Genomic DNA, 15066 nt, shown 5'->3' on the forward strand with positions numbered 1-15066 from the left:
TATTCATCATCTCCGCGTCTTATCAATCAAAGTCAGCACAAATACACGTGCGTGCACGCACACGTGCACTGAAACACACGCGTGCACCTCCCACTGTGGATAATTAGTGGATCCCCTCAGTGGGCAATAGAGCCTGTGCTCTTCTCTCCTCTCTCTGACCTTCCCCAGTGAGCTTCCTACCACAGCGGGGCTCATCACACGCTGCTCTAATACATATTTATCGGTCCAGTGACAGCCCATGTGCGCTGGATTTATATGTTTCTCCACAAACAATACTAAAGCCTCACTCACTCGTCCTCCCTTTCCTCAACCAAAGCAGGAGATAAATCCAGCAGTGTCGACCTGGCCGCAGCCCCCTCAGCGGCTGTCCATCTGCGAGTTTGGGTGGTTAGACAGACAGGGGACCGAGCCTAGTTGCTTTCAAGCCGCTCTCCTCAATTACGGCAAACGGATTTGATATACGTATGTCTGTCAAATCGCCTTGGCAATCAGAGGAGCTGCTCTGCCGGCGAACGCTTTCCTACGGCAACTTCTGATCAAAGACGTTTAGAAAGTGGCTGTGGCATGGCTGGCAGCATTGGGATTCAGGACAGACTCCCTGCACCATGACTGGCTCTGTTTGCACGGCGCAATCTGAGTCGAGATGTGAAGAGAGGCAATACCACTAAAGAGCGAGGGGAGGGGAAGGGGAGGGAGGGGAGGAGAAAAAGGGAGGGATGGCAGGATTAAACCCCAGCCGCCCCCCCCTCCTCTGCCTCCAAGCGGCCATCTTTCATCTTGCGGCCGCCCCTCTAATGCTTTCAAGTGGGTGAAACCCTCGACATCTGCTTCCGCTCCCTGGGACACGGAGCAGGCCACCGTCCTGCGGAGACGCACAGCCACAGGACAGCTCGAAGGGCAGCGGCAGGGCAGGGCGGCAGAGAGCCGATGGTCCCGTCCACGCAGGACGAGACACATGGTGCAGCGACGGAAAAACAAACCTTTCTGCCGTTGAGGTTAAATCAGACTTCTCTTACTCAGGCATGTATTGAACAGCCGCCTTCAGACCCCAAATCATTGTTCAGATACACAAATTGTGGCTTATAGTGGTAAACACACTCACCACAGAAACATTTCACAGTTCACTCACCCAGACACATTAATTCTACTTACTACTTGCGAACAAATAAATGTAAATAGCTCTGTAAATAAACACTTCATCTTCGCCAAGAAGAAATAAGCCCCCCGCCGCCTCTGATTAAGACTACCAAAGTGATATATCTGGCACTTAAGTCTGCTGTTTACCTCATAAACACAAAGACTTCAACACAGCCACCCACACCGACGCTGAAATATCACAAACTGAGTCTGCGAGCCTGCAAATTTCTCTGCTAGTCTTTGTGGCTTAAATGTGGAATCATCTAATGACATTTTTTTTTTTTAATGTGTGCCATTTTGGGATTGCTTTCAGTATCATGACTTCAGTGGCATTCCTTGACTCTGGCGGTGGAAATGCCACGAGCAATAAAGGCGGCACGGTCAAGTGGCGGGAGCTTCGCCTCTGATTTTCTCCGAGATTCGTGAAATAGCACTTGTGATTTTGAAAACCGTATCGGTCGGACGGATGAGTGGTGCTGTCGAGACGGAGACTGCGAGGCGCTGGTGATGATGTGAGAGAGGCCGACCCGAGACGGAGAGGATGTCGCGTCACCTTCACTCTGCTCTCTGTAAGGAGAGATTTTTCAAAGTGGACGCAATTCAATTATCTCTGAGGAAATGATGTTTGTTATTTGGGTTCTGTTCCTTGTGGTGAAAAGTCCTTTTAGGTTCCCTTCATAGCGCGCTGCAACTAAAATGTAATTTAATTTGTGAGGGCACCCCATGAGACTGTAGATCTGCTCGCCTCCCTTTCTGAGCCCCCTCCACCCCCTTTAAAGCCCACCCACACACAAGCTCCGATGTAGAATCACATAATAGATGGTCTGTTGACTGTGTTTCTGTGTATTACAAACAGCAGACCGCGGTGTTCTCGTCAGCTTGGTCCTCTTTCATTGTGCGCCGCCGTGTTGCATTGTATTGCCGGGTGAGTGTGTGCAGCTCGGTTCCTCCTGCAGATGTAGAGAGTGGGAGTCTGGCTTTATTTATAGCAATCCGCCCACCAACTCCGGTAGAATTTAGTGATATTTCAGGTAAAAAAAAATTAAAAATGACTTTTAACTCACGCCCAGCGTAACTGAAGCAGAGGTGCTGTGTGTCTGTGTTTGTGTGTGTGTGTTTGTGTGCGTAATGACTGCAAAAAGGAGCATCCGTGTCTATAATTGCAGTGTTTGAGGTTCATCCAATTTAAGCTACCTTGAAAAGTACATTAACAGTGGGAGGGCATGTGCACGGGGTTCATATATTCAAGAATCTCTCTGCATTTCATACAAGGAAAAGAATTTTCGCTATGACATAGTGTGGTTTTCGCCGGTTTTGATGCACCCTCTATTTGCAACAAAGCCTATGGAGCTGTATTGGCAGCCTCTGCTCCTGACACACACACACACATAGATGATTACAGAGAGAGCATATAGAGATGGATGAAAGAAGAGAAGCTGACAGACAGAGTGCTGATTCCCTCCTCTGTCTGCGAGCTGTCTGTGAGACCAGGCCATCTGCACATTCATTATTGCAGCCATGATTCCATTATTGTTCCGTGTGGCAACAAGGACTTGTTCTGTCTGGCCTTTGTTATTCTTATCAGCTGTGTAGCTGACAGCCCCCTTTTGATCATGGCAGCAGCAAAATTAAAAACTATCATGTAGCATAGCACATAACTGAATTATCCTCCGTACTAGTGACACTAAACTTCATCCTGTCTCTTCTTCCTGTGTCCTTGTGCAGGTCTTTTCCACAGAGCCATCATCCAGAGCGGGTCAGCCCTCTCCAGCTGGGCGGTGAACTACCAGCCGGTCAAGTATACACGTCTCCTGGCCGAGAAGGTGGGCTGCAATGTCCTGGACACCTTAGACATGGTGGACTGTCTGAGGAAGAAGAGCTCCAGGGAGCTGGTGGAGCAGGACATACAACCAGCAAGGTACCACGTGGCCTTTGGACCCGTAATTGATGGCGATGTCATTCCCGACGACCCGGAAATCCTGATGGAGCAGGGCGAGTTCCTCAACTACGATATCATGCTGGGGGTCAACCAGGGGGAGGGGCTGCGGTTCGTGGAGAACGTGGTGGATTCAGAGGATGGCGTGTCTGGAAATGACTTTGACTTCTCTGTGTCAGACTTTGTGGACAGTCTGTACGGCTACCCGGAGGGCAAAGACACACTGAGGGAGACCATTAAGTTCATGTACACAGACTGGGCAGACAGAGACAATCCAGAGACCAGGCGCAAGACGCTGGTGGCTCTGTTCACGGACCACCAGTGGGTGGAGCCGTCGGTGGTGACGGCCGACCTCCACGCTCGCTACGGCTCGCCGACCTACTTCTACGCCTTCTACCACCACTGCCAGAGCCTGATGAAGCCAGCCTGGTCGGACGCCGCCCACGGGGACGAGGTGCCCTATGTTTTTGGAATCCCTATGATTGGTCCCACTGACCTTTTCCCCTGCAACTTCTCCAAGAACGACGTCATGCTCAGTGCTGTGGTCATGACCTACTGGACCAACTTTGCCAAGACTGGGTGAGTAAAACGACTGTATGTTGTTTTTCATTAGTTCTGCAATTAGGAATGGATATTGTTTGGATTTTATCAGTACGGGTATTGATACTAGTACTACTTAGCAATATTGATAGCCATTGTTACTCTTAACCTTACTAATACTTGATTTTAATGTCATTAAAACGTATAACTAGGCGCACCGCTGTTCTGTTTGCCCTTTCTTTCTGCTTGTGTTTTGATGTTTTTCTCTCAGTAAGTGGTCTGCTGTTAAGGAAGGAAGAGAAAATGAGTGTGTGGGATTAGAGTCTGAGATCGAGATGGGGGGCTGGTTGTCTGCCTCGCATGTGGTTGGCAAAGAAAAAACAACAAATCATCATTATGCTGTTTTAACCGCTAAAGTTCACATTAGTCTTCAAAGGTTTTGTGTCAGCTGGCGGGTTAAATAATTGTGTAGTTGTTTCACCTGATTTCACCTTGACTTTAGTTAGACGTTTTGCATTATTCTGAAGCCGGTTGCTACGGCGAGCCAGGAGGAGTGGACCGGCTGCAGTGACGGTGGAATATGTGGCATTTTGCATCACCATCCTTACCCCTGTTAAACACAGCAGCTATTATACACGAAGCATTTGCTGTCTTTTCTGTCTCTTTGCTACAGTTAGCCCACATTTCAGAGCATTTGAATCTGTCTGCCTCAGTCCTCAGAATGGAAACACAGCCATCATCATTAGCAGATGGCTACAAGTTGAGACAAAGTTAATTCATTAGTAAGACAACTGAAAATGTTGAATGTTAAATGAATGAATGATGTTCGAATAGTGAGAGCGCTGCCTGCTGCGGGATCCCAACAGTGTTATGATTCAAACCAGTCAGGAACCAGTTAGTACCAGTTGGACACCAGTCCAGACGTGTGTATTTGTGTTTGCTTATCATCATTAATAATTGTAGCAACACAACATATTCACAGGTATTACTCATTTGTCTTTGAAATGAGTTCAACAACAGTGCTTGCAAATTATTAAAACCAGTGATCACATGATGACAAACCTTTTATATTAATAGAAAGGCACAGACAGAAGTGCTATCTGAGTCCTATTAAAAGGACTGTGCTGCAGGATAAAGGACGCTCTACGATAGATAGTATAGGACAGAAATGCATTTTTCAACAAAGACATTTTTTCAGAGGTGTTTTTTTGCCTGAACTTCCTGGGTCCCAGTCTGAAAACCTGAGACATATTGAATCTGAGGAAGATTAAATGTTCCTCCAGAATGTGTGCTGTGCTTTTTGTGCTTGGCTGACTGTTTGGGTTGAGTATGTGTGCATGGCTGCCTGCCTTTCTGTATGCTTCTGTGTGTGTGTGTGTGTGTGTGGGTGGGTGGGTGTGTGTTTGGCTGGAAATACTATCTATGCTGTAATATTCTGAGGCCCAAAAGACACAGAGACTTATCAGGGAGACATATCAAACTCTTGCCCTCGGCGGTATCGATTCCCTCAGCGTGGACCGAGTCGATCACTCGTGCCCTGGGTGACTCCCGCTCCCCGCAATGCTCAGTTTCACCCCCGCCCCTCGCTAAGCCTGGCCATTTTGTATGACTACTACTAATCATTTCTAACAACTGAAATTTAATTTGACAACCCCTGTTACCAGAGGTATTGATCCCACCCTGAACGGGATGCAGTCTGAAATCTTGTTCTGTTTTTTATCTGTCTCTATATCATTGGCTGTCCAATCAGGTGGCATTTACATCCAGCCGTCTGGCTGATAGGCTGAGCCCCGGGGCCGCCGGCTCTGCTAGATCCTTGAACTGCTAATGGCAGACTAGCGCAGATGGACTGATGTCGGCTGCTGCGCCTCCTCGAGGAAAGTACCGAGGTCCATCGGTGATGCTCGAGCTAAACAGCTGTCTCCTCTGCCTGGCAGCCATTTTGTGTCAACACATATGTACACAGCTGTAGATACAGTGGGCTTCTTTTACATGTCCTTTCAAGAATATCATCCGCTGTTATGAGACGAGAGGGCGCGTTCAGTTTTCATGAGAAAAGTTTGAGGCCTGAAGCTAAGAACGCACGCTGCTTCTGTCATCCTTGGCTCGGGTCTTTTGATGTCAGTGGAATTAATTCTGATCGATGATGACAGCCCGCCCATCTTACCTACAACCGCTCAGATTCAGCACGGCGCCGTGGGCAGTGAGCCGGCCTTCACCCCGACCCGGCCTTCACCCCGGGAAGCAGCAGAATTCCAAACAACAAATTGCACTTTACCGCTGACCCCGTGTCAGTTTTGTAGATTTCCGCATCAGTGATTGATTGAGACCGGGAACAGAGCGATGGGAGAATAAACCGTTCTAGATCCATGCTCGCCATGTCACGGGCAGTGTCCACCTGATGCTGCGTCGCCTTGGCCTAACTCCAGACTGAGGGATTACATGCAGACCACAATTAGGCACTCAGATGGTAAAAAGCCTGGGATTAGATGCCAGGATAATAGAAAACTCAGTGTGCTGCTCCAAAGGGCAATTTTACCCCAGCCCAAGTAAAGGACTCTACCATGAACTCCTCGGATGGGGGGGGCGTAGTGAGTGTGAGCTATTTCTCGTAGATTCTCAAGTTCATTCTCCTCATTTAAACAGCACTAGGGGATATAGATCTCTCCTCCGACACCACCCAACCCAATCTGGCTCTAGAGGACATCCTTTTAATTAAGGCGCAGTTGAATTCCCTTTGCTTTCGCGGCCCGTCCAACAGCCATCTTCCCCGTATCTGTAAAGCAGCTCTCGCTCCCCTTCCAGATGTTCGTAATGAGCTGACCCAGATTGCACTTCCTGCCCCCTCTCTAAATCGGCTGTAGAAACATGTGTGACACGATGTTGAGACACTTGGGCTGCATGTCAACAGTGTGTATCATAGCAGCATTCCCCCCCAAAGCTCTTCCTGTCCCCGGCTCTCATGTGTCATCTTTACAGGGCAAATCCCTGCCCATGCGCTCCCCCCCCCCCATCAGTGTCAGTGAAGCATAAAAGCATACAGAGAGTGCACGCTGTCAAATCTTCTTAGTGCGTGTGTGCGCATGTGTGCGAGTGCGATTGCGAGAGTGTGTGTTTACGCTACGAGTCTGTTCTTTCCTGAGAGTTAGGGATGTTTCAGAAGCCGGGGATTTACTCAGCTCAGAGTTATTTTTTCTGGCCGCAACATTTGTTTTACTATCGACAGGCAAAACTGTCCCGCGCTTTATTGCCACGGCAACCGAATAGCTCCTCCGAAACTTTTGCCACAAGTCCACATAGCTGCGACTTCTGCACCTTCTCAAACACAACTGCAAGCACAGCGACGCAGCTATGCACAAAAAAAACCCTGGCAGAGCACTTCAGAAAAGACAGCATGATGAAAAGCCCAGGAAAGATCAATCATTATATATCATTAGTGCTATAAATACGTTGGTCCATCTTACCAGTCCTTGTTTTTCAGATTTTTTTTCCCCCTGCTGGCTGGTGCTCATTTCCCCTGTTCTGTGTGCGAGCTGTGCCTCATGCTGTGCAGGGCCTTGCAAGATAGTTAAAGAGCAGAGCGCTGTCATGTGTTGAATTTCTTTCCTCATTCTCCTCCGCTGCTCATCCATCCCTCGCTCTCTCATTATTCTTTACCAAAAAAAAAAGCAAGTCTGCTCATGTTTTACATTCACAACATGAGCTAAAATATGCAGTATTGATTGCTTTGTCTTCAGTGACAACGGCTGCCGACCAAACAAATGTAGATAGAAGTAACTACAGTGTGTCTATAGTGCAGTTTAACAGCCAGCGCTCTGATTTACAGCCCTGCTTGTTGATTTTTTTTGGTCTTCTCCCGCTTGTCAGTGGAACGGCTTTCCTCTGTAGGTTTAACAGCACATGTACGTCAACTGTTTCTCCCGTCTGACCTCATTCACGCACTGCTTCAGCCTTTTTTTTTTTCAACCCCAGCTGTCTAGCGGTTACATCACTCATCCCTTACCCCCCTCCTTGTCCTTTCTCCGGATTATTCCCCGTTCCCTTTCACTTTCCTTCGTTAGGGCCAACTCAACCTGCACCAGGGGTCTGTGAATGCTTGGCACTGTGGAACAGCGCAGCCCCTCGCAGCAACCTACCTACTCCATTAAATAGGCACTCACTTGATAGGAGATTTGTAGCCAATATCCTGATTTGCATTAGAGAAGGTAAGGAAGTGGTGTGGCTTGTTAAGGGGCCTGGATGCAATTGATCGGTGTCCATGCTGTGTGCTGAATGTAATGAGAGGAGGACAGCGGGGGAGGAGGAGGAAAGGAAGTAATTGCGCATGTGTACAAACATAAATTGGATTAAAAAGTGAATAAATACTAAAAATGTTAATGTTAAATAGTAAGAAATAGCAGCTTAAAAGTGGTAGAAAGATGCTAATTGGTAAAAAAGAGAGAGAAAGGGAATGCAGGGGAGGTGTTGTGTTTCCTGCCAGTCATCTAATCAAACAAATCAATAGCATCCATAATAAGGAGTGGTTGGAGAGCTGTGTCCTCCAACACTTCTGCACGCCCCAAAGTCACAGCGCCTCGCCCTGCATCACTTAGCCCGCTGAACCGAAGGCTGCCATTAGATATGAACCACGCATCACTCAGCCCCCTGCCCCAGCGTGAGTCCACATGAAGGGTAAAAGAGCACAGCCTGATAATTTGGCTGCTCAGTGCGGACGCTGCCCTCCTGCGCCGCACCGAGACAAAGTCTACGCACAGATTTAGATTGAGAACGTTTATAGAAAATGTACGGGGATTGCAGGGGAAAGGTGGTGAGAACCTTCTGTTGGAGTTAAAAATTACAATTAGCTGCTTACTTTGTGTTACCTGGTAAGTAGATAAACAACTGCAGGGGATGAATTTGTTACACAACAGCAACAACAATAGCTGGGGAAAAAAAAACAGGCTTCAAGTTTTGCATATTTTAGCAGCTTAACAAAATGAGCATCAGTGCCACTGAATTAATGCGTCCTCCTTGTTTTATATTGAGAAGCTATACTCGGCTCAGGATTCAGAGACCTTGAGTGTAGAGAAAATAGATTCTTGTCTCCTGCCTTAGGGCACCTAAACGTGTCTTTTCAGATTTGGTGATGGCTAGGTCTATGATCATTCAAGCGCTTCAAATTACATCAGGATGAAAAGGGGAAGGAGGTACATGGGAAATGAAAAAAAGAAAGAAAATGATATTCATTCTTCCCCCTTATCTACCTTTTACATCAGTGCTTGCAGATAGGGCTTGGAATAGGTAATGAGCTCAAGCCCCTGCTTTGCCACATGTATAGGTGGAGCCGGGAGTCTGTCATCCAGGTGGTGCAGCGTCTTATAGAAGAGCAGGAAAACACTTACCGGAGCCTTTGTTTTCCATCAGCCCGAAGTGGCTCATCATCACCGCTACAAAGCATGCGCTGCTTTGTGAAATGTGACATGTCTTGTGTTCAAGTGTTGCGCTTGTGTGGCCCCAGAGGTCAGCGCCATGCGTCAACACACACTCAGACACACAGATACACAAGCTGACAGACGGGAGATGAGGCGCACACACACACAGACTCCCAGTCAATCACAGCTACGAACACATGAGAGTACTTAAACACGCATGGCAGACCAAGGTTAGAGGGGGTCAGCAGGTCATCGTCGGCTGGGCGGGGGGGTGAAGCCGATGGTTTATAGCACCACCGCCATATGAACACATCAGAGGGAATCTGAAAGGCCATTAAAACTCCTGCCTTTATGGGTGTAATAATCCCTCTGCTCTGCCTGGGAGTCCAGCCACAGCTCCAATGACCATCCGGATTAAGAGGGAGGTCTGACAGGACGCTGGCTATCAGCTAATGCAGGGGAGCTCTGAGAGCCCAGCAGGACCACAAACATCACACTATGCCAGGGCTGTTCACACAAGTCACAACGAGGCGTTTGCTATAGAGCTGAGCACATACGGCGAGCTCCAGAAGTGTTTGGACAACGGCGCACCGTTGGGCGTTTTATCACCGGACTGTTATAATATTTGAATATGAAATGATACGATGGCCGAGAGGTTGGAGTGTCAGGTTTAATTTGAGGCTATTCAGGCACATCAGATGAACAGGCAAAGAGATACAGCCCACCCACACCCCTTAATTTCAACTTGCCAGAAGTTTTTTTGACAGGTTAAGATAATGTTCTGCAAGTGTTTCTTTTTTATCTCTAAAGAAAATTCCTGACTGCGAGGTGACTTCCAGAAGTCTTGAGCCCATCAAGATCAGCAGACTGTCGATATGTTATCATCAAGTTTCTCTTTCCAGCCCAGATAATTCTGTTTCGTTCTGTCTGTGTCTCTGAGTATTCAGCTGTGACGAGGTTCAGCTGACTTCATGGTCATTTGTTTCGCATACAGACTAATGACGCAGAGAAAAACAACATGTCTTTGTTCACACTCGTGGAGATAAATATACTCTGGACAGTATAGGCAGAGCTTCAAGCTTTATTTATTTATTTATCACCTATAATGGCTGAGCACAGTAATTTCGCTCATATTTCTTTGTGTGTGTTCTTTGCCGTTGTTTTGCACTGGATTATATATGAAGCATATTGTTTTGTGCTCATATGCATGCAAGCAGGAGACGAAATAACATGTAAGATATCTAAGATATCATCAGCTTCACTCTGGCAGCATTCCTTATCAGACTGTTGGATTATATTGTGCAGGTGTTACGAGGTGAAGCACCTGCAGAAAGCTTTACAATTACAGCACTATTTCACCGCAGTTCGGATGCAAAGCACAGCAGCGCAGCACTCAGGAAACGTTCTAAAGTGGATCGGACCACGTTGCATCACACAGTGCCCGTGTGCCCCAGTACAAATTGAGCAGGGTAGCCCGGTAGCCCCTGCCACACTGAACAGCACGCAGCGAGCTCAGATCGCTCCCTCTGACTCTGCAGCTCAGGGCAGGACTTCAAAGCCAGCGTGCAGCCCAAAGTTGAGCAGCAGTGGTAGAAATTGTTCAAAGGAATGTAGCCTGTTTACTATTGACTTTGCAACAATTACCCAAGCATATGTGTGCGTAATTAGATAAGGCAGCCAGTTGTTCTCTAATGCGGCAAATCAAATTAACTAAAGATGCCACATTGATTTCTTTGTGTTCCCTAAATTATTCATCTTCACTTGCACTGAACCAGCCAGCCATCCAGCCACCAAAGAGCTTTTCTAACTCCTCCACACCGCTGCTCCCCTGCTCCCTGCACACACTGATTGTTCTGTGAGATTTACCCAAGTACCCTTTCAATATTTTTGTCTTCACAATTCAGCAAATTGACCCCCCTGAAAAGAGAGCGTTCGCAGCGCTATGGAAATGCCCGGAATTCCCATTAACCGAGCTCCGTCGCCGTCGTCACGTGCGTGTGTGCATGTGTGTGAGAACGGGAGCGGGAGGAAAATCTGCTCGCATGTGTGCGTGCCGGCACGCACGAGACTGCTGCGAGAATTCATGAAGCGCGCAGGCTGCAGACAACCACGTCTCAGGCCGCCCCATTGACGTCCTGTTCTCTGGCATGTTGCGCACGGGGAGATCAATATGACCTTACCTCCACCACCCACTCCTTTGAAACTTAATTACTGATATTCAGCTACAAAGTCATCATAGTCTGGCTGTCAATATTCATTGGGGATCATTACGGGCCTAATAAAAGAGGTTATTTACGGGCTGCTCTGCTGACACCGGCCCAGGTCCAGGGATTCAGCTCGAGCCATCTCAATTTGCTTCACCCCTCCCTCTCTCTCTCTCTGTCTCTCTCTCTCTCACCTCTCCCAGAAGCACTGACCTGAAAAAGAAAAATTGACAGCAGAGAAACGAACAGGAGAGAGGATGGAGGGTGAATTCTTCTGGCATGGCTTTTAATTCTCTTGGCTGTGTTTGGAGGTTTTTCAGCTCTTGCCAAAAAAAAAAAAAAAGCAAAAAAAAACACTGCAGCCGCCATATCCCTAAATTTGAACTTTGCTCGCCACTGACATTGCAATCAGACCCACAAAGGGATATTTCGTGACATTCGTAGAAATGTCGCGCAGAGCCTTGCCTCCTTGCAGCAACACAGTTTTAGCGCCTGTGCTCCAACATCAATTATTGTGTTTTCAAGGCCGCTGCACTATTCTTCAGGTCCTTTCACAGAAAGGCATTTCATCAGTACCAAAAGCAATAGCATGAACCCACTGAAGTCCCATTCCTGACACTGTACAGCAACAAGGCAACAAGGACTTGTAAGATTGCTATATGTTAATTCATTCAATAAATCAATAGCTTCACTGTAATTGAAATGGTCAGCCATCCAGTGTCAAGGCGACGTGTCGAAAAGTGAAAAGTGGAACAGTGAACTCTGTAGATCAGACGCGGTACTGCATCCAGAAAATATTTATCTGTCTCGCTCACAGTCTCACAGGCTCTCACACATCCCTTTTGTCTCTCGCATTCAGTCTCACGCACACGAACATCCTTATATCCCAGCAAACACACACACGTACGCGCCGCTCTGCAGTTTCCTCTTAGTGTCTTGATTAATATGGTCCACTTTGCATCAGTACACTGGATGCCAGCGCACACTGTGCTGCCTTCCCAGAGCAATTAGCGGAGGGGCTCCACCAGCGTTGGATTATCAACAACAAGATGCCTCCTGACGCGAGCCCTAAAGCCTGCTGACTTATTCATATGTGTTTACTTTAAAAGCCTGTGCCCTGGTTTTTTGTGGGTGGGCTGCATCAGAACTGAATCAAGAACAACATCTTGGGAGACAGGAGATGGGGGAGGGGGGTGAGACAGACAGGCACGTTATGCCCACAGAGGGGTGGCTGAAAGAGGAGGGGGAAGGGGGTCGAGCGGCGTGGAGCTCTCATGCTACAAATAAAAATGCGAGTGGATTTGGAAAATAAATTGATAGCAGGAATCGGTGTCAGTCGATGCAGCTGCAGAAGGCGTAATAAATACCGCACCACACACACACCTGGAGCGGTTATTAACTGCAGTGTGTTGGCTGCTGCTGTGGGTTTGCGGGCTCCACCAAGCAAGATGAATGAATGCTACAGTAGTGGCTGAACCTCTTTCACGCCAAAATATAAGCTGTGACTGATACTATTCTGTTTTCCTTTTAGTATTTTCATGTGCTTCCTCTCCCCACATCAATGTGATAGCATGAATAATTAAACGTACTGTCAGAATCTCATTTAACACTCTGCCACGTCTGTCTCCTCTCTGTCTGCAGCGATCCCAACAAACCAGTTCCCCAGGACACCAAGTTCATCCACACCAAGGCCAACCGCTTCGAAGAGGTAGCCTGGTCCAAGTACAACCCCCAGGACCAGCTGTACCTGCACATCGGCCTGAAGCCACGTGTGCGCGACCACTACCGCGCCACCAAAGTGGCCTTCTGGAAACACCTAGTGCCCCACCTGTACAACCTCCACGACATGTTCCACTACACCTCCACCACCACCAAAGTGCCCCCGCCAGAGACCACCCAGAACACCTTGTCCACCAAGAGGCCCAACGGGAAAACCTCCTGGCCATTCAATACCAAGCGGCCTCCCATGTCCCCGGCCTACAACAGCGAGGACAAAGACTCATGGAGCGACGACGAGGAGACGGGGCCGCTGGTGGTGGAGAACCCGCGGGATTACTCCACAGAGCTCAGCGTCACTATCGCCGTGGGAGCCTCGCTGCTGTTCCTCAATGTGCTGGCTTTCGCAGCCCTCTACTACCGCAAGGACAAGCGGCGGCAGGACTCCGGCCACGGGCAGCCCAGCCCGCAGCGGCAGACCACCTCCAACGACATTGGCCACCACGCGCCCGAGGAGGAGATCATGTCGCTGCAGATGAACCAGACGCACCATGAGTGCGAGGCGGGGAACAGCAACGAGGGGGCCCTGCGCTTGGCCTCTCTGCCCGACTACACGCTCACTCTGCGGCGCTCTCCGGACGACATTCCCCTCATGACCCCCAACACCATCACCATGATCCCCAATTCCCTGGTGGGCATGCCCAACCTGCACCCCTACAACACTTTCACAACCGGCTTCAACTCCACCGGCCTGCCGCACTCCCACTCAACCACCCGCGTATAGCTTTAAGGAGGCCAGGGGCAGCCAGCGCAGGCGGGGGAGGAGGATGCAGCGGTGGTGGAGGAGGAGGAGCAGGAGGATGAACGAGCGGAGGAGAGGATTGTGTTTTATAAATATCACAGGGAGGGGGAGGGCTGCGAGGGGGAGGGGAGGGGAAGGGCACGAGTCGGATTAAAACGTGAAGAGATTTAACTAGACTTTTACTACGAGAGAGAGTTGCTGAGAGCTCTCTATGGATGTCAAGTTGTGCAGAGCTGCCAAAATCAAACTGCTTCCCTTCTCCTGATCGGGGGAGGGGTCTTTCTGCAGTGTTTTTTTCTAAAATAATCATTTTAAAAGCCTTTTTAAGCAGACTGAGGAGATATCAACACTTTTTTTCTTGAATTCATAACAAAAACAAAGAGAAGTGCTTTTTATTTCCCATCCCTTCCTCCTGCGGGAGACACATCTCGAACAATGGCCTCTACGTCAGTATTCGCGAAATGTTTTTAATTGCTTCTTTGTTTTGTTTTACGTTTCAATGCCTTACAAAGCTTGTTCTTTTTTGTCATTATTTCTATTCCCTGAGACTATTCCAAGTGGAGTGTGTTACAAGCCGATGAGACTCAAAGATGAGAGACTGAATCCAGGATGGGAACCTAGAGGATATGCAGATGTAGAGATATTAAACCCATTTGGGGCAACTCATTTTTTTTTTCTTTCTGTTGCATACCAACACAACAGCCACACAAATGGTGTTATCTTTTTTTTTTTTTATCTCGTATAGAAATAATTTGTCTGGGACAGCTCTTGCCGGGAGATGAGAAGGCAGAGATAAATACTATGTTACTGTGATTGTTTTGTTAAGAAAAAAGTGCATCTTTTACAGCCAATTTATCTGTTAAGCTATCTGATATTATCTCCACAAAGTGTGCACGTACACATGCTGCTTAGAGCACCTGTGTGTTTGTGTGCATGTGAAAATGATTTCTCATTTCCTGCGTGCGAGCGTGGTGAAGAGGCTGAGGCGAAGGAAGAGACACACTGTCGGAACTTGCAAAAGCAAGAGTGGTGAGCGAGTGAGCCTGTGTGTGTGAGTGAGAGAGTGTGCGTGTGTGTGTGTGTGTGTGTGTGTGTGTCCGTGCACCTGTTTTTTTGTTTGTAGGTTGTATAATGTGGTTTTGGTGGGGGTGGGGGCTGAGTACTTTCTCATGTTGTTGATTTTGGTTCACCACCAGTAGTGTTTCTGCTGCGTCTCTGGGTGTCTGTCTTTGCGAAATAGCACTTTTGTTATTTTCAAAGTTATATATGTCTAATTTTGCTTAAAGATTACAAAATAAATCTATTATTTTACGTGTAAGA

At 48.0% G+C, this 15066-nt stretch overlaps 1 protein-coding gene across 7 annotated transcripts in view; it reads left to right on the plus strand.

The window, feature by feature from the left end:
• nlgn3a (neuroligin 3a) overlaps positions 1-13728 on the plus strand; it is an 89223-nt gene extending 75495 nt beyond the window's left edge. For all 7 annotated transcript variants that reach the window (XM_041943732.1, XM_041943733.1, XM_041943735.1 and 4 more), the window contains 2 exons: positions 2863-3652; positions 12870-13728. In XM_041943732.1, coding sequence (XP_041799666.1) covers positions 2863-3652; positions 12870-13728 — 1649 coding nt within the window. The remainder of the gene's footprint in view (positions 1-2862; positions 3653-12869) is intronic.
• Positions 13729-15066: the final 1338 nt, after the last annotated feature.

This window comes from Chelmon rostratus, chromosome 9 (assembly GCF_017976325.1).
Source record: "Chelmon rostratus isolate fCheRos1 chromosome 9, fCheRos1.pri, whole genome shotgun sequence".
Classification (NCBI taxonomy): Eukaryota; Metazoa; Chordata; class Actinopteri; order Chaetodontiformes; family Chaetodontidae; genus Chelmon; species Chelmon rostratus.